The sequence below is a fragment of the Xenopus laevis genome, chromosome 4S (genome assembly GCF_017654675.1).
Source record: "Xenopus laevis strain J_2021 chromosome 4S, Xenopus_laevis_v10.1, whole genome shotgun sequence".
In the NCBI taxonomy this organism is placed as follows: domain Eukaryota; kingdom Metazoa; phylum Chordata; class Amphibia; order Anura; family Pipidae; genus Xenopus; species Xenopus laevis.
Genome location: NC_054378.1, coordinates 51,007,350 through 51,029,527, shown reverse-complemented (window position 1 = coordinate 51,029,527; position 22,178 = coordinate 51,007,350). Strand labels below are relative to the sequence as shown.

Below are 22,178 nucleotides of genomic sequence, written 5' to 3'. Positions count from 1 at the left end.
CACTTGTCAAGCAGAGAGCAAAAGGGGGGAACATTATCTTAACAAATCAATAACTAGTATATAGATTCGATCACCCATTGTTAACTTGTGATTAAGCATTATAACCAATGCTTAACCAAAGACTCATATGACCCCTTGATTCTGTGTTTTTCACGGGACTCAGTGTTTTTAGGTTTTCTTTCACTAATATTTCTTTGCTTGATGAGGAATTTTAGACTGTATGTATGTATGCAAACTGATATTTTAGGTTTGCAGAACTTGGGCTCTACAGCCCTCGGCTGCGCGCCCTTGCGCACGTGCGTCCTCAGTTGCGCACGGTTACGCACAATTACGCACGCGCGTCCTTGGTTGCGAATGGTTACGCACAATTACGCACGCGTGTCCTCGGTTACGCACAATTACGCGCGCGTGTCCTCGGTTACGCACAATTACGCACGCGCGTCCTCGGTTACGCACAGCTGCGGCGGGGACCGAAGTTGCTAAGGCCAGCTGGGTTGCCTGGGGCAACTGACAGACCTGGCCCGGCACTGCAATCTCCTCCTCTACTACTACTACCCCATAGTTCCCTGTGTCACCACCTCTGCCTCCCTCTTGCTCTCCTGCTCCACCTTTCTCTCTCTCCTTTCTGCACGGGCTGACAGGAAATAAGTTACAGGTAATGTGTTTGAGCAAAGAGCAGGAACTTCTTCACAGACACACACAGCGGTCTAGCCGTTCAGTAGCTTTGTCACTCACATTTGCCTTCTACTCTCTCCGCTCTTTTGTGTCTTCCTGTTTCTCCCTCTCTCAGTCTCGCAGCTTTCTCTTCTGTCACTCTCTTAAATTATTGTTTGTTTGTTACCCCTCCTGTTCCCTGAGTTGGGTAGTGTTTATTAAAGGATATAAAACGCTGGATGTGATCAGTTTATTTTGATAGCAGATGCGTTTCATCGCGGCAGAGGACCTTCGTGTAAGGTCTGGAAATCTCTGTATTGCCAAAACAATCTGTATTGTCACCTAAGCTATACAGAACAGTTCTCCCCTAATGAAACTACTTTAAAAAATCTGAACTCTTAGGGGCAGATTTATCCAAGTGTGAATATAGAACTCACCATAAAAAAAATCACTCACTTTCTATTTATTACTATGGGATTTGTAAAAGCATATTTATCATATGTTGAACTCCACTGATAAATACGATTTTAAAAATCCCATAAGATTGAATAGAAAATGAGTTTTTCGCAAGGAAAACATACCCAAGTGATAAATGAACGACTTTCAGTGACCTCCAAATCAATATCCCTGGCTAGATGGCTTGAGAAATCAAAAAGAACACTTTAATATTGCACATAGTTACATAGTTAAATTGGGTTGAAAAAAGACAAAGTCCATCAAGTTCAACCCCTCCAAATGAAAACCCAGTATCCATAGACTTTTAATTTCCCCCATTTTACACAACAGTTAAATATAGAACTTGTACAAAATGAAACATGTTAAAGAGCAAATATTTTGTGATTTCTCATCTGTTAAGGAGTAACTATGGTCAGCATAGTATTTATATCCACCGCTGCCCTAGGCTTGCGCACATAGACTGAAAACTCTTTGGAGCAGGCACTCAATAAAGGCAATCAAAGTAAAATAGTTTATTGTGTCCACAGCCTTACGCGTTCCTGTTACAAACACTAAGTCATAGCCTCTGACTAAAGCTCCTCATAGACGAGACGATTCTTCTTGCCAAACGACCGGTTTTAGGGAAGTCCGACCAATCCTTCGAAATTATCGTGCGGTTAGTGGGATTCGAACGATCGTACATCTTTTTTGGCCGACATCTGTCAGGAAATTGATCGGCCAGGTTAGGAAATCTTTGTCGGTCCCAGTGCAATCTATCTATGTTTGCAGGGCCAAGCAGGCAGCTCCCCTTTGTTTTCATGGCAAATTGGTCTTTTTAGTTGATGGTAAATTCGTACGATTCGCAGATTGGAGAAGATTGGAGAAGCCCTTAACAACGGCTAGAATCTAAATCGCTGGTTGGATGGCACTCAGGGGGCTTCATTTTCTGAAGTTGTCTCACGAGGAAACTTCGGGCGACTTCGTAAAACGAAGCGTTCCGAGTGCCATCCCGAATTACACATCTGAACAAATGACCTACTGCAGGCTTTTTTTTTTTTTTGCACATTGTAGGCTGCGCACGGAAATAAGGCGCATATTCTTCTTTGCTGCGGTTGGGCTGAGGGGGGTGGGGACTGGTAGAGGGAACCCCAGGGGCGGATTAATGCCTAGCCTATAGCCTAGGGGCCCATTAGCGGTAGGGGCCCATGAGGTTCTTACTGCAATTTTTTTTTTTTTAAATGAAAAAAAAAAAAAAATCACCAGGTCCGGCCAGTGGTGGAGCTACCAGGGGTGCAGTTGTACCAGGGAACGTGCTGCTGCGTCCCTGAAGAGAAGTTCCATGCATTTGAGTGTGTGTCTCTGCGGCGCATTGCGCATGACGTCACCAACTGCGCCTGAGGCTGATTGCTTCCAATCGGCCCGCACCATGAAAGTAGCCAGCAGCAGGAAGCTGTTCTTCCCCACCAACGTCACGCGCTGTAAACTTTGAGAGGAGCGAACACATTCCAGGAGGCAGGCAGGAGCTATGAGGGGAGGGGGGGTACCTGCCTAGCAACTGGCTTCCTCAAAAAAAATTTTTGTCAACGTGTGCAGGGAAAAAAACTGTGCGAGTGATGTATGATGAGTGTGTGTGTGTCTCCTACATGGTGTGCGCATTTATTACAACAACAGCGCGTTCCCCTGGAAGAGAATGTAGATAAGTGGCTGCTTCCTGCAATGCACCAGTGACGTAATATGGCAGGCGGAGACTCCTGTTCCTGTGCTGGCTGATTTGAAATATGGCGCCTTTGATAGCGATAAGGCAGAGAAGCTATGTGTACAATTTAACCCATTGTGTGCAGTACTACAGGAAGATATGGAAACAAAGGCAGTTTTTTTTATTTAAGGGTAAGCCCACTGATTGTCAGCATGGCTTGTCTGTAGTACAGTGGTGGGAAAGTATTTGGGAAACCTACAGCCATTCGATCTTTTTCTGGACACCCCATAGTGCAGTGTTAATACAACTGTTTCATTCCATTGATGCAAAAGGCTGTAGTGGGCCTATTTTGTGAATTTTTGTGATTAATTTGACATCTGTAGCTCACATAATATGTCAAATTATGTAATCAAAACTGATATTCTACCTTAGCAATAAAGTATCTTCATATTGTCATATTCTCAAACACATAATTTACATAATTTGTGTTTGTTGTTGTTGTAATTGACACCGTACCATCTTGCTCAATGCCTTGTAAGGCTATACTTTTATTGCTATTGCTACATTTTTTTATTCAGGCTCTCTGCAATTCATATCCCAGTCTTTCATTCAAATCAATTTATAGTTGCTAGGGTAATTGGACCCTTGCAACCAGACTGCTGAAATTGAAAACTGGAGAGCTGCTGAATAAAAAGTTATATAATTAAAAGACAAATAATAAAAAATGAAAACCAATTGCAAATTGTTTCAGAATATCATTCTCTACATCATGCTAAAAGTTATTTTAAAGGTTAACAACCCCTTTAATGAACAGGGAGCTCCACAGTTTCACTACTCAGATTTATGTTTTCTCAGAGTTGCTTCTCTTGGCTCTGCTTTACTGCCAATCTGCCACAAGCACAGACAAGGTCACAGAGACTTTCTGTTCATTGGATATGTTTTAGTCATCTTACTTACTTGTCTGGGATCAATGGAGTGCTCATTGGCCATTTCTACAGTGATTATACTGTAACAGCTAGGGTTAATATGCTAATTTTCCATTTTTTTGTAGTAAATGTATAGTCAGATCTGCGTACAATATCCTGATTATCCATTTAATACTGGCATGACAGAATAATGTTTTTTTAAATGGGTGTGGTATTTAGGGGTGTGGCCAAAAAGGGGGGTGGTTTAAAAATATTCAGCACGCTGCGCGCGCCATGTTTTTCCGCCCCTCCCCTAGAAGGGGGCCCTGTGGAAAGTGTAGCCTAGGGGCCTCGCATGTCCTTAATCCGCCACTGGGGAACCCCTTGTTAAACTCTTGATTTATTTCTCAGAGGCAGCTTCAAGCTGTGATTACAAAGGAGGGAAAGCAGGAAAAGGTTATAAAACAGAGAAGGCAATAAGACAGCAGGTTGCCTGGACAGCCATGGGTGCCAAGACGATCCTATTTAGTAGGCATGCCGATATGTGACGCATACAACATCCAAAAATACAGCGGGAGAGAGGGACAAATTATCTTCCAAATGCTGTTACTGGTTCAGTCTGACTGGAGGCTTCTCTGGATCACACAGTACATAATAATTGCGCTTTCTATACAGGTCAACATGGCAATGCCTCCATCCATCCTCTCCGAAAATGTTCATCTGCCTAAATGAAAAATCCTGCGCTCCGTGACTTTCTCACACCCAAGACTATATTCAGGGCCTATTTTGAATCTCAGTCCCATCTGCAATTGTCTCACATGAAATTGAAAGGGGCAGAGAACACCTATTTATTTTTAGCATTACCAGATTTTGGGCTCTGTCCGACAGTCTCCTGTCACTCATTAGTGTTTTTCGGGCATAAATCCAATGTGCACATGGGCAGAACATTTTCAGTGACAACAGCGGAGTAATATGCGCAGTGCATAATCTTCAGGCTTCATGTGTGCATGTGCATGATGTTGCTTCCAATGACAAAATTATCAACAAGTCCCTCTGTGACAAATTAAGAAAGTTGAAAGATCTGCACACACACACCCAGGGCCACCATCAGGGGGACACAGGGAGTAACAGTTATACTGGGCCTAAAGGGGTGCTGCTCTTTCCGAATTAGCAGGCTCCCCTTGGCAGCCTTTAAGCTGAATCCGAAGTGCAATGTCCCAAAGACCTGGAAACCCGAAGACACAAAGTCCCGAAACCATGAAAGGAGGCAAAGGAAACAAGAAAAAAGAACCTGAGGTAAGTTCTAATGAACACCAATGTATTTTTTTAATTATTAGTTTTAGTTATTAAACCCTTGGCCACCAATGTTATATTTTAATACTCTATAGGCCCATGGCCACCAATGTTTATTTAAAATATTTTATGGGGCCCTTGAACACCAATGTTTGTTTTTTTGTAACCTGTAAGGGGAGGGCCTGGCCACCAATGTTTTTATTTTACCTCGTTGGGGGGGGCCCTGGTCACCAATGTTTTTTTTTTAACTTTTATGGAAGGCCCCTGACCAGCAATATTTTTTAACTTGTACGGGGCGGCATGACCACCAGTGAAGTTTTTTTTTTAACTTTTATGGGGAGTCCCTGACCACCAATTTTTTTAATTAAATTTGTACCACCAATAAGTTTTTTGCGCCCATGTTTGTATGGCTTTTTTACTGTGGTATAGGGGGGATGGGGTCAGGCCCAGACTGGCAATCTGTGGGTTCTGGCAAATGCCAGAGGGGCTGCTGTAAGATGCCATAGACAGTCATTATTTAGTGGGATGGTGGGGGGCTGTTTGGGCCTCTGTGTACCTGAAATGCCAGGGCCTGTTTTGAATCCCAGTCCAGTCCTGTGTGGGGTCTATGGTGAGGCTTGTGGTGGAGGGTAGATCCCAGAATTTTTGTTGTTGCTCGGGGGCCCTCTGATGGCAGCTCTGCACACATCCCAAGATCTCCTGTCCCCAGAGAGCAGTACAAGCTTGATGCTATAAAGGTGTCAATTAACAGTCAATAACTCGTCACCCATGCAAATTTTCTTGCTCTAGAATTAACACCGTTGCAATGCAATAAGTCGCGTTATTTATACAAGCGGTTGAGTTATTTCTTGCAAATTGTAAGGTTTTTCGTGCAGGCAAAAGGAATAATCTGCTATAAATATTGTGAATTTTTCATGGTGCCACTGCAAATGCCCACACTTATGGGCAGCCATGGAAAATTTTCCAGTCATCAATCAAAAACAACTTGTTTTATTCTAGATCAACACTGTGGAATGCAGACCCGGCCTGGCAATCTGTGGATTCTGGCAAACTGAGCCGCTATCAGTGGGGTGCATGGGGAACAGTCCCGGGCCTGGTGGCTTTCGAGTCTTAAAGGGGCTGGTTCACCTTTAAGTTAACATTTAGTATGTTATAGAATGGACAATTCTAATCAACTCCTCAATTAGCCTTCATTATTTATTTTGTTATAGTTTTTTTAATAATGTGCCTTTCCCTTCTGACTCTTTCCAGTTTTCAAATGGGGGTCAAATGTATTGTTATTGCTAATTTTTATTACTCATTTATCTGTTCAGACCTCTCCTATTTATATTCCAGTCTGTTATTCAAATCAATGCATGGTTGCTAGGGTTATTTGGACCCTAGCAACCAGATGGCTGAAATTGCAAAATGGAGAGCTGCTGAATAAAAAGTTAAATAATTAAAAATCCACAAATAATAAAAATGAAAAACAACTGTAAATTGTCTCAGAATAACCCTCTCTACATCATACTAACAGTTAATTTAAAGGTGAACAACCCCTTTAAGGAGGTCCTGGTTGTGCTGCATTTGCCGGATTAGCACCGGAGAGAGCGGAAGAAGAGGAGGAGAATGAAGAAGAACACACACCAAACTTTAAAGGTAATTTCCATTGAATGCCAATGGGCTTTTTTTATTTAAACCCAGTTTATGTTGTTTTTTTTAAAACTTTTATGGGGGGACCCTGGCCACCAGTGTTTTTTTTAACTTTTATGGGGGGACACTGGACACCAGTGTTTTTTTAAACTTTTATGGGGGGGACCCTGGCCACCAGTGTTTTTTTTTTTTACTTTTATGGGGGGACCCTGGCCACCAGTGTTTTTTTAAACTTTTATTGGGGGACCCTGGCCACCAGTGATTTTTTTTTACTTTTATGGGGGGGACCCTGGCCACCAGTGTTTTTTTAAACTTTTATTGGGGGACCCTGGCCACCAGTGATTTTTTTTTAACTTTTATGGGGGGACCCTGGACACCAGTGTTTTTTTTTTTTTACTTTTATGGGGGGACCCTGGCCACCAGTGTTTTTTTAAACTTTTATTGGGGGACCCTGGCCACCAGTGATTTTTTTTTACTTTTATGGGGGGGACCCTGGCCACCAGTGTTTTTTTAAACTTTTATTGGGGGACTCTGGCCACCAGTGATTTTTTTTTAACTTTTATGGGGGGACCCTGGACACCAGTGTTTTTTTTTTTAACTTTTCTGGGGGGACCCTGGCCACCAATGTTTTTTTTTTACTTGTGGGAGGCACCCTGACCAATGCATTTTTTGGCTGCCACTGATCTTTTTTTAACTTTAAGGGTGGGCTGGCCACCAATGTTTTTTATAAATTAGGTGGGGGGGCTGGCCAACAAGTTTTTTCTCTTAATTACAGGGGGACCTAACCACTAATGGTTTTTTATAACTGGAGGGTTTTTTCTTTTTGACCAATGGATTAAACCAAATGGCTCTTATTTGTATATTAGAAATAAAGACACAATTTAGAACTAAGTGCAATTTAGGTTAGTGTTGGTACCTGCCTAAAGAGTCTACCTTGACGCGGTGGCAGGCTTAATAATCCTTTGGCCAACTGTTTTTACTGTTTTAGTGCTCATGTTTGTGTGGCCTTTTTACAGTGGTGTGGGTGTGATCTAGGGCAGGGCTTGGGGACCAGGCTGGGGAGAGCGGGGCATAGAAAATGTTGTTGTATTGGGCCCTGTGGTTTCTGATGGCAGTCCTGCTGGCCCCTATTTCTAAACATCAATCCAATGGTGTAATTTGTATACTACAGACTGGGGGACCTGGACCTCCATTCTACCCAAACTACACCCCCTTAATTGTATTTGTGTTTGTGTGTCCCCAAAGTCTTGAGTGCTTGTCAGAAAACGATGTGCTGATACCGAGTGCCACTCCCACACCTTGTGTATTACTCCCTTCCCTTTAGAGTGTAAGCTCTTTCTGCATAGGGCCTTCCTCACCTTTTGTACCGATATTGATTGTGATGAATGTAACTCCAAATGTTCTATGCATATAATTCATGTGATTTAGTTGTATAATCACATTTACTTTACAGCGCTATGCAATATGTTGGCGCTTTATAAATACATGATTATAATAATAGTTTTCTGTCTTTTTTTTGTGGCTAATTCCATGAAGGAAATAATTTGTATAAAAAGAGTAAAAAAATGTCCCCTTGTTTTTTTATAAAGCAAATCCAAATAAATGGCCAACTGCTCATGATTAATGAGGCTATATACATTAAACATGGGAAGCTATGTAATACATGTCCCTGTATAACTGTCATTAAAGGAACAGTAACGTCAAAAAATAAAAGTGTTTTAAAATAATGAAAATATAATGCAGTGTTGCCCTACACTGGTAAAACTGCTGTGTTTGCTTCAGAAACACTATTATTGTTTATATAAATAAGCTGCTGTGTAGCAATGGGGGCAGCCATTCAAAGGAGAAAAGGCTCAGGTTACACAGCAGATAGCAGATAAACTCTGTCTGTCTAATGTTGTTATCTGTTTTCCATTAGTTAACCTGTGCCATATAGCCATTTTTCAATTACCGCCATTGCTCCACAGCAGCTTGTTAATATGAACTATAGTAGTGTTTCTGAAGCAAACAGATCAGTTTTACCAGTGCAGGGCAACAGTACATGATATTTTCATTACTTTAAAACAATTTCATTTTGTGGTGTTACTGTTCCTTTAACAGTAGCGTGCACACGGCCAAATCACAGTTGCTGAATGACAGTTGACCATAGAGCTGTCTCAGTGAATGGTTCACTTTCACAGCGTCTCCCCAGTGAGAAGCGATTTTTCTATATTTTAGTCATTTTCAGGATATATCAACAGCTATGGTTAGATCCAAAAATTCTCCAGAATCCCGTGGGCTCACGAGGAAGAGAACCATCAAGGAGAAGACAGAAGGGGCACCTAAAAAGACCAAGCTTATGGGTAACAACATGGAGGAGAAAAGCTTGCGTCAAGTAGAGCAAGAGGTGCTGAAGAGAGAGAGAGAGCGAGAGCCAGCAGAAGGTAAGAAGTACCAGATTGGTCATAAACGTAATTCTCAAATGTTATCTGTAATATGACTATGAAGATTTTCATTCATAGTTATCTGTAACTCATCCTTCCAAGAAAGTTTCCCTGCACCCTGCTAGTTTGTCAGTTGGGCTCAACTTACAGTTGGGGGAGATCTATGGAGAATGCCCATTTGCTTTCCTAGTTACATCTGGAAACCCAACTGAAGGGATATTAGGCTATAATTTGAAGAACATTTACTGCTCTACTACTTAGAGGTTGGTTATCTGTCATTGATGGTAAAAAATCACCAAAATCCCATTTGCAAGTATGTTTAAACAGTCCCCTATACGTTAGAAAAAGGAAACAAAGGTCTGATTGATTTTTGTGGACAACAACACTGGTGACATTGCTATCTATGCTAAAAGTGCAGCCTCAAACATATATCTATGGCAGTTAAACCTTTCTCACTGATCCACTCCAGCTTGTATCATTTACTAACCATATTTTCTGCATGTATGTATTTATTATTTGTTCATGTAAATAAAAAGCACAGCAAACAAGTGTCCGCCCCAAAACTCACTCTAATTGACCCTTAGAATGGACTTCCATAAGTAGCAACAGAGGTTATGTAAAAAAAAAAGGTGCTAATAAAAAAGAAAGTCTAGTTATCTAAGACAACCAATCAGCAAATGGCATTTATTGGTCACCTGTTTAAAAGCAGACATCTTATTGGATACTATAGGTTACTTTGTGTATTTAATTATGTATATGGGTTTATAGGGTAAAGCTGTTGATATGAAGCATAAAACTAGTGTTGTACAGGCAATATCTTTATTGAATAACTAAAATGATAAACACAGCAAGCTTTCAGAATATTTCAATTCCTTTTTCAAAGCTGATTGCAAAGATGCTATGTTGGCTCCTACTGGTGTATTATATTGTGTGGTGAATGGTCCTTTTTCTGAGGCATTCTCTATCTTCTCCAATGTAAATGCCTTCACCAATAGGGTTTATTGCATAAAGCACATTTATTGCATAAAGCACATTTATTGCATAAAGCACATTGGTGGATGAGCAAGTGTAGTGGTCGTACCTCTGGTGTGCCAGGAATTGGCACATTATCTGAGAAGACGATGTGTGGGCAGGTTTTGCATCTCTTCCTTCCACATGGGAGGGTTCCATTGCTCCTGGGTCTTTTTATAATAAGTCTCCTCAAGTTTGGAGGTTGTCTAAAAGTATGTAGGGTATTGGTATTGTCTTTGATATAAATCCAGAAAGGGCCGTGTAGGCTCATTTAAAGGGTGGTTCACCTTTAAGTTAACATTTAGTATGTTATAGAATGGCAAATTCTAAGCAACTTTCCAATTGGTCTTCATTTTTTATAGTTTTTTTAATTATTTAAGTTTTTCTTCTGACTCTGTCCAGCTTTCAAATGGGGGTCACTGACCCCTTCTAAAAACAAATGCTGTGTAAAGCTACACATTTTTTTGTTAATGGTACTTTTTATTGCTCATTTTTCTATTCAGACCTCTCCTATAAATACTCCAGTCCCTTATTCGAATCAGTGCATGTTTGCTAGGGTAATTTGTACCCTAGCAACCAGTTTGCTGAAACTGCTAACTGGAGAGCTGCTGAATAAAAAGCGAAATAACCCAACAACCATAATTAATAAAAAATGAGGACCAATTGCAAATTGTCTCAGAATATCACTCTCTACTTCATATTAAGTAAAGAGTGAACAACCCCTTTAAGGTTGGGTGAAAAGTATTTACTTGTTATTGGAACTGGATGAGCTTTTTCTCAGTGTCTGACCAAATGATAAAATGTCATCAATGGTGCAGAGGTATGTTAGTGGTTTGGTGGTACTGTACAAATAGATAGGAAATCCAGTTCTAGTTTAGCCCTAAAAACTGCAGCATACTGGGGTGCAAACCGCATTCCAATCTGGTCCCATCTGCTGTAGGTACAATTTTTGGCCAAATGAGAAATAGTTATGTGTTAAAGGAGAAATAAAGCTTAAATAAAGAAATAGCTAGAAATGTACATTATGATTTGGATTTATGTACTAGCCCAAGGCAACCACAGTCCTTTAGCAGTAAAGATCTGTGTCTCCAAAGATGCCCCAGTAGCTTCCCATCTTCTTTTCTGCTGATTCACTGCACATGCTCTGTGCTGCTGTCACTTACTGAGCTTAGAGACCCACTCACAATATACAGTACACATAGAATAGAAATATCACAATATAAGGCTGATTAGTACTTAATACAGATAATTTACTACATGGCAGCACAAAAACCAGTGCAACTAGCATCAGAATTTAATAATCAGCCCTGTAGCATCAGCTTATATTTCAGTGAAACTCAATGAACTCTGGCAAGTAATGGTGGTGACATGGGGCATCACTAAGAATGCAGAAGGGACCATAGCCCTAAGACAACTTGTGAACCTTGTGAATGTTAGGAACATGGAATATACAGTATATATACAAACAGGCCTGCACATCTTTTCATCTTATAAACCATGTGCCAATCAGATTTGGGGTTTCTGCAACTTTCCAATACATTTAAAGCAATGCACTGATTCTCAGAGGCTCATAAATAAAAAAATATCTTCTCGCATTAATTCAACACTACAGAAAGGTGTCTTCCAGGGTATGTTAACATTTTGAATGATTAATATTCTTTCCCCCCAGCAGGAAGAAGTGGAGCGAGTAGGCCTTGTGTTGAAGCTCAGATGCCTAAAAATCCTAAAAACATCACCAACTACAAGTTTCACAAGGAGCTGGGAAAAGGAAGCTTCGGAAAGGTGAGTGTTTGGCTTCCCAGGTACCGGTATATTTAGGTGTGTTTAGAAAATGCAAATTTGAAGCAACTCAGGCAGAAGCTACTGATAAACATGTAAAAAATGTGCCAATTTTAGAGAAAGCAACAGGGAGCTATTGTATGTTACAGAAAACAATTCTGCCTATTTTGTGATGTTTTCCCTTAAAAATAAAATACAAAGCCATCAGAACAACTACAGACAATTTGTGTCTGTTCATATCTCCAGACATTTTGGAAATAAAAAGAGGGGAAAAAAACCACGCCCATTTTGTGGCCGCCCCCCCTAATTACCATGTTCATTTTACAAAATTTGGCAGGTTATGAAAGTTTGAACATATTTCTTATTACTGTTTTGCTAATGAAGGTGAATTGCCCTTTAAGCTGTGAGTGTAACTTCTTCCAAGAGACCTGTTATCTTATATTGTTACAATTACTCATTTGCTTATCTCAAAATTGTTGCAAAAGTATCTTATCTGCAGCTGTGGCTGTTCTGGGCTGTCTGACAAAAGCCAATTAAGTTAGAAACTTTGTTTCTTTTTCTGCCTGTTCAGTGCAGAGAAAATCGGGACTTTCCAGTACAAACGCGGGACTGCGGGTTGGGCTGTCAAAAGAGGGACTGTCCCTCTAAAAACGGGACAGTTGGGAGGTATGTCTGTTTAAGCCTGTAGCATAATTAACTCTATAACATCAAATTCAGAAACATGGAGCTAAAGGAGAGGTACACTTTAATTCAAATAATGGCTTTTTTTTTGTATAATTGTATAATAAAAGAGAATGTAAATTCCAGTGCATTACACACGTTATCCTCCATCTCAAGTCTGCTAATCACAAAACATTGAAAGTATGGTGAGAATCAGAGGCCCACCATACAACACAATGTTTCAGTGGTAGGGCAAGAGTTTGCAAGACAGACACTGCTTTAATAGTAATTATTAATAAAGTTACATTAATTAAAATGTGCAATTAATGTGTAGTTGTATGAGAATCATTTTGTAAGTGTATACTTAAACCCTGCTATTGTTTATTTTGTCATTCTCAGGTTATGCTGGCGTCGCTTAACAACTGCAGAGATCAAGTGGCAATCAAAGTGATTCGGAAGACTACGAGTGTAGAGGACATCCTGACGGAGGCGCGCACTCTCAGAATCACTGGAGCTTGTCCCTTTCTCTGCCATGGATATGGAGCTTTCCAAACGCAGGTACAGCACAGAGCCAATAGTACCATGCAGTTTATGTTACTGTTTGCCTTATTTAAAAGCTGCTACTGACTTTACTTAAGACACCATATTATACTTCTTTTCTTAAAAGGAAATTGGGCACCCCAATGATTCTAGTCTCTCACCCCTTAGCCAGAGCTGCTGCTTCTCTGCTTCAAAAACTCACCTGTGGGTAGTGTCTGCTCCAAAAACTCAGCCCAGGGTAGTATCTGTTTAGTACTAGTTCACTTTTAGGGGTTTATGTAATTAAAGGCATTAAGTTTGCCCAGGGGCAGTAATATATAAAAAAACAATCAGCAGGTAGAATTCCCTGGTCACCTGTTTAAAAGCAAGCATCTTATTGGTTGCTACTGGCAAACTTTGTGCCTTTTATTACATATGGGAGTTAGTCTGATGTAGTGTGATATTCTGAGACAATTTGCAATTGGTTTTTATTTATTTATTTATGATTTGTGTTATTTAGCTTTTTATTCAGCAGATCTCCAATTTGCCATTTCAACACTCTGGTTGCTAGGCATAAAGTTACCCTAGCAACCATTTAGAATAAGAGCTATTTAGAATAAGAGACTGGAATATGAATAAGAGAGGGCCTGAATAGAAAGATGAGTAATTAAAGGTAGCAATAACAATACATTTTTAGCCTTGCAGAGCGTTTGTTTTTTAGACGGGGTCAGTGACCTCCTTTGGAAAGGTGGAAAGAGTCAGAAGAAAAAGGCAAATAATTAAAAAACTATAAAAAATTGAAAAGTTGCTTAGAATTGGCCCTTCTATAACATACTAAAAGTTAACTTAAAGGTAACCCATAACATACCCATATCTGCCTGTAGCAGGATTAACCTCTCCTTGTTCCATACCAACCCTCAGCAGTGCAGGAGATCTTTGGGCAATACATTTTGGGAGTTGCTTAGGCGAATCATTCCTCATGTGCCGAGAGAAGGAGCAGAAGGCACAACTTCAAGACTAAGTAAAAGAAAAAGGGAGGAAAAAAGTTAGTCTTTTTTAGTCCTGTTAACTCCTGCCGGTCCTGCTTCAGTCTCTACACTGTAAAATTCCTTCATAAAGGAAAACGGATCAGCGCCTCTGACAACGGAGAGAACAAAACAACAAAAGCAAAAAGCACAATATAGTGTAGTATTTTCAAAATAATCCAATTAGACCCCATGGGGCAGATTTATCAAAGGTCGAATTTCGAAGTGAAATATACTTCGAAATTCGCCCATCGAAGTCAAAGTTTTTTTTAACAGAATTTGACCGTTTTGCGGTCGAAGTAAAATCGTTCGATCGAATGATTAAATCGTTCTAACTGATCGATTCAAACGATTTCTATGATCGATCGAGCAATTTTACTTCGACTACAAAAAACCTAGAAGAATGCATTAGAAGGTCCCCGTAGTCTAATATAGCACTTCGGCAGGTTTAATATGGCGAAGTATTGAAGTCGACGTTTTTTTAAAGAGACAGTACTTCGATTATCGAATGGTTGAATATTCAAACTATTTTTACTTCGAAGTAATTCGAAGTCGTACTATCCTATTCGATGGTCGAAGTATCCAAAAAATTACTTCGAATTTTGAATTTTTTTACTTCAAAAATTCCCTCGATTTCACTTCAACCCTTTATAAATCTGCCCCTATGTGTTAAAGCAGGGAAGTAGGGATATATTCTTTTATTTCCCCTTTACATATTGTTCTCCGTTGCCAGAGGCGCTGATCTGTTTTTATTTGTGAAACAACTTCAAGACTAGACAGAAAAAAATCCACTACATTTTTTGGAATTGTTTTGCTCCATAATGTGTAAAAGTGATCCCTGTATTTGGTTCTGCTTTAAAATCGAATACAGTTGTGCTCTAGTAGTCTTGTTTTAACAGCTCCCATGTTTCGCTCTCTTCTCATTTAACCAGATGCATGCGTTTCTTATAATGGAGTTCATGAGTGGAGGGACCCTGGAACAGCTTATAAATAAGAGAGGTTGCCTGAACAGGGACATCATACAGTAAGTGACATCCCAAGATCTATATGGAGTTGCATGTTATTCCCAATCTTCCCTACCTGTTAGAGTATTTTTGCCACCCCAGGTTTTTTTATGTTTCATGTGAAAGGGAGATTTGAATGGGTGCAGTTTCTTGTGGGGTTTCTCCCTCCTTCAGAGCGAGAAAGAGGTGGTATGTCCCATCCCTCAAACTTTATATATCCCTATCAGCATCTTTGAATAGAGAGATTTGGGACACTTGGGCATTTAGGGACCACTAACCCCTGTGCTGATATTAGTTAGACACAGTATTGGGCACTGTTCAGGTGTTATGCTCCAACTCTTGGTGCATTTTACATGTAACTCACTTTTTCTTATGTTGTTAGCACCACAGTGTTGTACCAAGGGAATGTCAGAGGGGAAAAAAAAAAGCAAATTTGTTTATAGCAATGGCCTAGGCTGTTGCACAAGAAGCAATAAGCATTTCATAACTCTAATCTCCTCCTCAGCAATTTTTTAATAGTTTTTTCTTTGAATAGAATCCAATATTGCGCGCACTTTCACGGGTCAGCAGACAGTGATGGTTTTAAAATGGCTTTATTTCCCCAACAGATTAACTAACGCATTTCATGTGTCATTACACGTACTCATAGGCATAGACACTCATAGTGCCTGTGATCACGTGTGATGACACACGAAACGCGTAAGGTAATCTGTTGGGGAAATAAAGCCATTTTAAAACCACCACTGTCTGCAGATCCGTGAAATTGCGTGCAATATTGGATTCTATTGTCGTGTCTACCAAATCTGCGGGTTCAGGGCGATGTACCTGGGCCAGGGACTTCAAGCGGTGAGTAACCTGCAAATATTGAATGCCTGTGATCATAAATGGAATAAGCGAGAGGTCCAGGGCATTTGCACTTGGGCCCACCCAGGTGGCAACAATTAGCCCGATTAAATTAACTTCACAGAAGGGGGGAATAGAGTTTGCAACCAATTTTTTGTTGTATAGTTTATGTACTTTTCTTTTGAATACCTTATGTTTATTATATATACATATATATATATGCTCTAAATGAGTTACCCCCAGCACTCTCAAGCAGTGTCCATGCATCAGTCCTATCCAAGTGAAAAAATAAAATGTGTTATCTTTGGGGGGAGAAAGACCATACCTGTTTTTCTCTTTATTTGGCATGATCTATAGCATGACCAAAGATGACCTTTATATGTGGGTGCTCCAGCGTTACCAAGGATTATATATATATATAGATATATATATATAAAATCACAAAAAGGGGATCAGCAATTAAAACTTAAACAGAATTTATTTAGTAAAATAGCAGCAGACTGACGTTTCGGCAGACTTCTCAGCCTTGACTGAGGAGTCAGCCGAAACGTCAGTCTGCTGCTATTTTACTAAATAAATTCTGTTTAATTTTTAAGACCTGACTAGTGCTGATCCCCTTGTATGGAGATGTTTGTTGATCGTGCACCCAGGCAACTTATTGCATCTTATCGAGAGTGCCGGCTCCACATGGCTTTATATATATATATATATATATTTTTTTTGAATTTTATATATATGTTAACTACTATTTGCTTATATATTGGATTAGAATCCAAGATTATATTATTAAAAAGATGCTTACATTATTCTTCTTTTTTTTTTTTCCATAGATTCTATTCTGCAGAGATGATCATCGGTCTACAGTATCTGCATTCATGTGGTATTGTGCACCGGTAAGTACAAGTTTTCAGTCTTGGCCCTAATTCCTCACTACTTTTCCACTATTACGTTCATCATTATTAATTACTACTACCCATAGCTGAATACAGTTGCCAGGCCTATGTCATGACTTTTGTTTCTTTATTCCAGAGATCTTAAACCACCAAACATCTTACTGAGCGCCGAGGGGCATATCAAGATCAGTGATTTCGGCCTAGCTGTAGAAGGGATTTTCGGTAACAAGAAGATGTACGATCTAGTAGGGTCCTACCACTACATGGCTCCAGAGGTGAGAAACTTCTTTTATTTACTATCAGGAATTCATTTACATCTGTAAATTAGCTTTGTTCAATTATTTTGTTTAAAGAAACAGTAATCAAAAAATGAAAGTGTTTTTAGTAATGAATAAATAATGTAGTGTTGCCCCGCACTAATAAAACTGGGGCGTTTGCTTCAGACACTCTATTATAGTTTATATAAACAAGCTGCTGTGTAACCACGGGGGCGGACCATTCAAGCACAAGACAAATAGTAGATAACAGATAAGCAATATAGAATCGCATTGTATACTATAGAGCTTATCTGTTATCATCTGTTTATCCTGTGCCTTTTCTCCTTTTTCAGCTTTGAATGGCTGCCCCCATGGCTACACAGCAGCTTGTTTATATAAACTTTAGTAGTGTTTCTGAAGCAAACCCACCAGTTTAACAAGTGCAGGGCAACACTACATTATTTATTCATTACTTAAATCACTTTCATTTGCAGGCCTATAGTGCATTATAATTTAATTAATTTAATACACTTCCATTTGTTGGTGTTACTGTTCCTTTAATGTATGTTAGGTTTGCTTAAATGTTCAAACTATGCAAATATGTAACCAGTATGTGCTGTATTAGAATGCGTTGATTGAGCTTACCGCTGTACACACACGCTCCAGACCTTCAGCAAAGGGAGCAGATACCAGGAAACATCGAAAGAGGCTGGCATGAACCTGGACCCATAAAGTAGTAAAGCCAGAGTCAGATTGTAAGAGGTTCTCCATAATTAAGAACCAATGCCTGACACGTTTCGTGTCTACCAGGGACACTTAGTCATGGGCTGTGTCCCCGGTAGACACGAAACGCGTCAGGCATTGGTTCTTAATTATGGAGAATAAAATTTAAGCCTTTTAACCTTTAATAATCTGACTCTTGCTTTACTACTTTGTGGGTCCAGGCTTGTGCCAGCCTCTTATGTTTAAATGTTGTTTATCCTTGTCCGACACAAGGAAGGGATCTCCTGCCCAATGTAGCATCTCTGTTCCTAAGGCTTCTGTGAGAATGATGTACAAACTTATTCCAGGAATGCTTCCCTAAGAAATGTAATTATCTAACAAAAGATCTTTTTTATTCTCTAGATTCATCTGATGAGTGGATATGGCGCAGGAGTGGATTGGTGGGCATTTGCCATTATTCTGTGCCAAATGGCCGCCAGAAGATCTCCATTCCACGAAGGCTTGACACTGCTCAACATCATCGAATCAGTCACCTTGAAGCAGCCTTCCATTCCAGAGGATATCAGCCCTGACCTGAAAAGTCTGATGCAGGAGGTGCGTAGGAGCATGTGCCGGAAATAACAGACCCTTAAAAAAAGGACAGAATCTAAGATATAAAAATGAATGGGCCAATGAGATGGTTATCTTTGCATTCCTACAGATTTTCATTTCAACTTTAATACAGGAAATCTTGGAAATGATACAAAATTGAGGTGGGATGGGATAGTTACGTGCAGAAATCCCAGATAAATGATAGAAATATTAACTTGAAGGAAATATTACGGAGTGATCATTTCTTAATGAGGACCCTGGGGGTGAGGAGCATAATGTGAGCTGTGTATTCAGTATGGGAAGAGCCTGCATGTCGCTAGTTATGTTACACAACAGCAGAGAAATTGCAGACACCCTCATCATACATATGTACTCACTGCTGACATAATTCCTACTATTTGCTGTGGAAAAACTTAGAATAAACCCTCCTGGTAATTGTGTAGCCACTTATCCATTTGAACATCTGTTAATGAGTTTTTTTCCATTTAGCTCTTTGAGAAGAATCCAGACAAGCGCCTGGGCACATCGGGGGATATAAGGAAACACCCGTTTTATAGATCGGTTGACTGGGCAGCGTTGGAGAACAGGAAGATTCCACCTCCTTTCAAGCCACAATCGGTAAGTCCATCACTGCAGCAGCTCTATCTGGAGGAAACATCATTTTCTGCACACCAAGTATCAGGTTTATTCTGGTGGGATACGACCTGGGCATAGTAGGCATTTTACTTTAATGGAGAATTCAACCGTTTTCAAAAAAAACAAAAAAAACTACCAATTGAGTCTCAATGTATTCTTTCACCTTTTGGCCCACTTCACCTATTGTATTTCCCCAGGTCCCTTTATTACAAGTTCAGTAAGTGTATTGTGTTCATGATGTGGCTTCCTTCCATTATAGAGACATTTTCATTTGCCTTCTCCTGAAGTAACCAATCATTGCTATTTTCTGTAATTCAGCAGGTCCTTTCTCCTTCAGTGCTGTGGCTGGAGGTATATTCTTGAAACGCCAAACCCCCATCCCCTTAGCCAGACTATGACAAATGTGGTTGGTGCTTGGCTGGTTCTGTTCTGGGCAAGGCAGGGTAAGAGTTAAAAAAGCCTCTTTTTTTAAGACACTGTACAGTACATGCAAATATACCCGCACACTCCTAGCTCAGTGCACCTGGGGCTGCCACTATATTGGTTTTTAGTCCGAACCCTACAAATAGTAAATAGTATGAGAGAGAGCAAACAAATGTGTATATTCCTTCTTGCAGATTCCGACTGTGGATGTCAGTGCAGTCTGTGAAGAGCCCCTGTCATTCATAGAAGAGCCAGGCTGCATCAACCCATCAGGTGGTATAAAAATGATTCAGGGTCTGTCATTCCTGAGTCCCAGTTGGGAAAGATCTGCGGGTCCCTTTTGCCTCCACCCTCTGCGCTCTCTACCTAGGGCCCCCGCCATCGGCCCTCCTATACTCAGACCTCTGCCATCAGCCTTCCCCACTTCTGCCCCCCCACCTCTGGCCCCCATCTTTCCCCCCCCATCATTCCCCCCCACCTCTGGCCCTCGCCATTTCCCCCCCCACCTCTGGCCCCCATCATTGCCTCCCCACTTCTGGCCCCCGCCATTCCCCCCACCACCTCTGGCCCCTGCCATTCCCCCCCGCCTCTGGCCCCCGCCATTTCCCCCCCCACCTCTGGCCCCCGTCATTCCCCCCACCTCACCCCCGCCATTTCCCCCGCCCACCTCTGGCCCCCGCCATTGCCCCCCCATCTCTGGCCCCCGCCATTCCCCCCCCTCAGGCCCCGCCTTTCCCCCCCCTCGAGCCCCCGTCATTGCCCCCCACCTCTGGCCCCTGCCATTCCCCCCACCTCTGGCCCCCGTCATTGCTCCCCCCACTTCGGGCTCCCATCACCCCCCACCACCTCTGGCCCCGCCATTTCCCCCACCACCTCTGGCCCCCGCCATTTCCCCCCCACTTCTGGCCTTCGCCATTTCCCCCCACCTCTGGCCCCCGCCATTTACCCCCACACCTCTGGCCCCCGCCATTTCCCCCCCACACCTCTGGCCCCGTCATTGCCCCGCCCACCTCTGGCCCCCATCATTTCCCTCCCACCTCTGGCCCCCGTCATTGCCCCCCCACCTCTGGCCCCCATCTTCGGCCCTCCCACCTTGGGTCACCTGCCATCGACCCTGAACTAAGGCTCTCTATCTCTGGGCCCCTGGCTTTTCCATCTCTAATTGTGGGTGGCACTTAGTATTGAGCTGGGGGCAGAGCTGACTGTGGTGTCAGGTGACTAACAGGGCGCAGGATGAAACTTGTGGCGCGTGATGATTCCATGGGATGAATTCATCTCTACTGCTGATGCCACAAGCTTTAATGTCCCTGGCACCTCGAAGGCTCACCTTTCAGTTCACTTACTATGGGCTATCTGCATTATTTCTATCATACATTCTTTCTTATGCTTTTCAGCTGGTGTTTGATCTTAGGAAAATGTGGAGGTAAATATCTTCTTCATAAACGTGGTGCAGCCTTTGTATAGTTGCACATAAATAGTCACTGTGTTTTGTTACTTGTCTTTGAGATTTTGCTAAGAAATCTGTGAACCTATTTCTTTCCTTCAACGCCCAACCACGGACTTCTTTGAGGAATTGTGTCCAGAATTCAGCATATGGTAAAGCAAAGACGGTGCCTCTACATACCAAAAGGTAATGTTTGATTTGAGAGAACCTTTCATCTTGCTCCCGAGTCTGTTTTAGAAAAAAAGAATTGAAATGTACTGATTAATATTCTCTGTGTTTTACTCCCGGACTGCACTGAATCAACTCCACGTGGAGACCTGGGTCTCATGTTCCAGTTAGAAGAAGTAGGAAGCCATCGATCAAGACTAAGAAGCTGCTTGCACAGTGAATCCCACGCAAAACCCGTAGAACTGACTCTCCTAATACCACAGACAGAGATGGAAAATGGATTCTCTGCTCTATTTTGCTCTTCTTTTTTTGCTTTAAAAACTTTGAAAAATGAATAAAAAAGGAATATATGAAAAAGTATATGAGTGACAGTTTCTTGGGGGGGATAATAGTTACATGTTAGTTATATTGTAATAACCCACAGGCTTGTTTATTCATTTCACTGTGCTGTAATATTCTATATTCTGGGGGAGGGTCTCCTGCACAAGAACAGTTGGTTCTCAATACATATTTTACATATTTGCTACTTTTGGATTATTGTAGCAAATATGTAATTGAATATAAAAACATCTGTTTGCTCTTTTGAGAAATGGATTTCAGTGCAGAATTCTGCTGGAGCAGCACTATTAACGGATTCATTTAAAAAAAAAATTCCCATGACAGTATCCCTTTAAGAAAGCAGCATCAACAGACACACTACTCGCACTCCAAAAGGGGTGATGTTGTACCCTTTTCTCTACAAAAAGCTGCCATGTGCAAATCCTAGTGCAGCCAGATTCCTCCCAACTAGTAAAAAGTAATTCACAGCAATAGGCTTAATCTCTTTATAGAGTCCATGAAAATTGCTTGTTTGAAAGTTTACAGCACATACATTATTGAGGAGAAATAGGCAGGGACAATTCAGAGAGCTATTTTGTCTCAGATGTTCCCTTCTCTGTACGAATAAGAAGATGAACATACACAGGCCGATAAAAACTGTGGACTTGGTCCCTCCAGACGGAGTCAGCAACTTACTGGCCTGTGTTTGGGGCCCACCTTTGGGCCTGCCCAACCAATATCTGTCCTAAGTGGCTTATATCAGTTGGACAGGTTTAAAAATAAAAAAACCCTTGGTTGAGAAGTGCATCAGTAGTCTATGATCCAGCTGGATCAGTCTTATTCTGC

General features: G+C 41.2%; 1 protein-coding gene and 2 long non-coding RNA genes across 4 annotated transcripts; all 3 read left to right on the top strand.

Annotated features, from left to right (window-relative positions):
- Nucleotides 1–2,212: 2,212 nt before the first annotated feature.
- LOC121393287 lies at nucleotides 2,213–3,253 on the top strand. The gene is made up of 2 exons (XR_005960946.1): nucleotides 2,213–2,299; nucleotides 2,353–3,253. It is a non-coding gene; the product is annotated as an uncharacterized LOC121393287 (long non-coding RNA).
- A 5,404-nt stretch (nucleotides 3,254–8,657) lies between these two features.
- LOC121393280 (protein kinase C delta type-like) lies at nucleotides 8,658–19,927 on the top strand. Of its 2 annotated transcripts, none has more exons than XM_041561233.1 (10): nucleotides 8,658–9,038; nucleotides 11,722–11,831; nucleotides 12,888–13,046; nucleotides 14,965–15,056; nucleotides 16,710–16,772; nucleotides 16,909–17,047; nucleotides 18,155–18,346; nucleotides 18,833–18,961; nucleotides 19,298–19,422; nucleotides 19,597–19,927. In XM_041561233.1, exons 1-9 carry the CDS (start codon nucleotides 8,858–8,860, stop codon nucleotides 19,340–19,342), a joined length of 1,110 nt encoding a protein of 369 aa, XP_041417167.1. In that variant the 5' UTR covers nucleotides 8,658–8,857; the 3' UTR covers nucleotides 19,343–19,422; nucleotides 19,597–19,927. The 2 variants fall into 2 exon arrangements, with proteins under 2 accessions (XP_041417167.1, XP_041417166.1); XM_041561232.1 differs by having other exon boundaries at nucleotides 8,660–9,038; nucleotides 11,719–11,831; nucleotides 19,597–19,925.
- A 537-nt stretch (nucleotides 19,928–20,464) lies between these two features.
- Nucleotides 20,465–21,374, top strand: LOC121393282. The gene is made up of 2 exons (XR_005960939.1): nucleotides 20,465–20,825; nucleotides 20,909–21,374. It is a non-coding gene; the product is annotated as an uncharacterized LOC121393282 (long non-coding RNA).
- The last annotated feature ends 804 nt before the right edge of the window (nucleotides 21,375–22,178 follow it).

Excerpts from the sequence above, each read along its gene's own strand:
- LOC121393280 (XM_041561232.1), top strand. The coding sequence starts at position 8,858 with ATGGTTAGATCCAAAAATTCTCCAGAATCCCGTGGGCTCACGAGGAAG. Across the intron at positions 16,773-16,908 it reads TCATGTGGTATTGTGCACCG|AGATCTTAAACCACCAAACA; the intron begins GTAAGTACAAGT and ends TCTTTATTCCAG. Across the intron at positions 18,347-18,832 it reads TGAAAAGTCTGATGCAGGAG|CTCTTTGAGAAGAATCCAGA; the intron begins GTGCGTAGGAGC and ends TTTTCCATTTAG.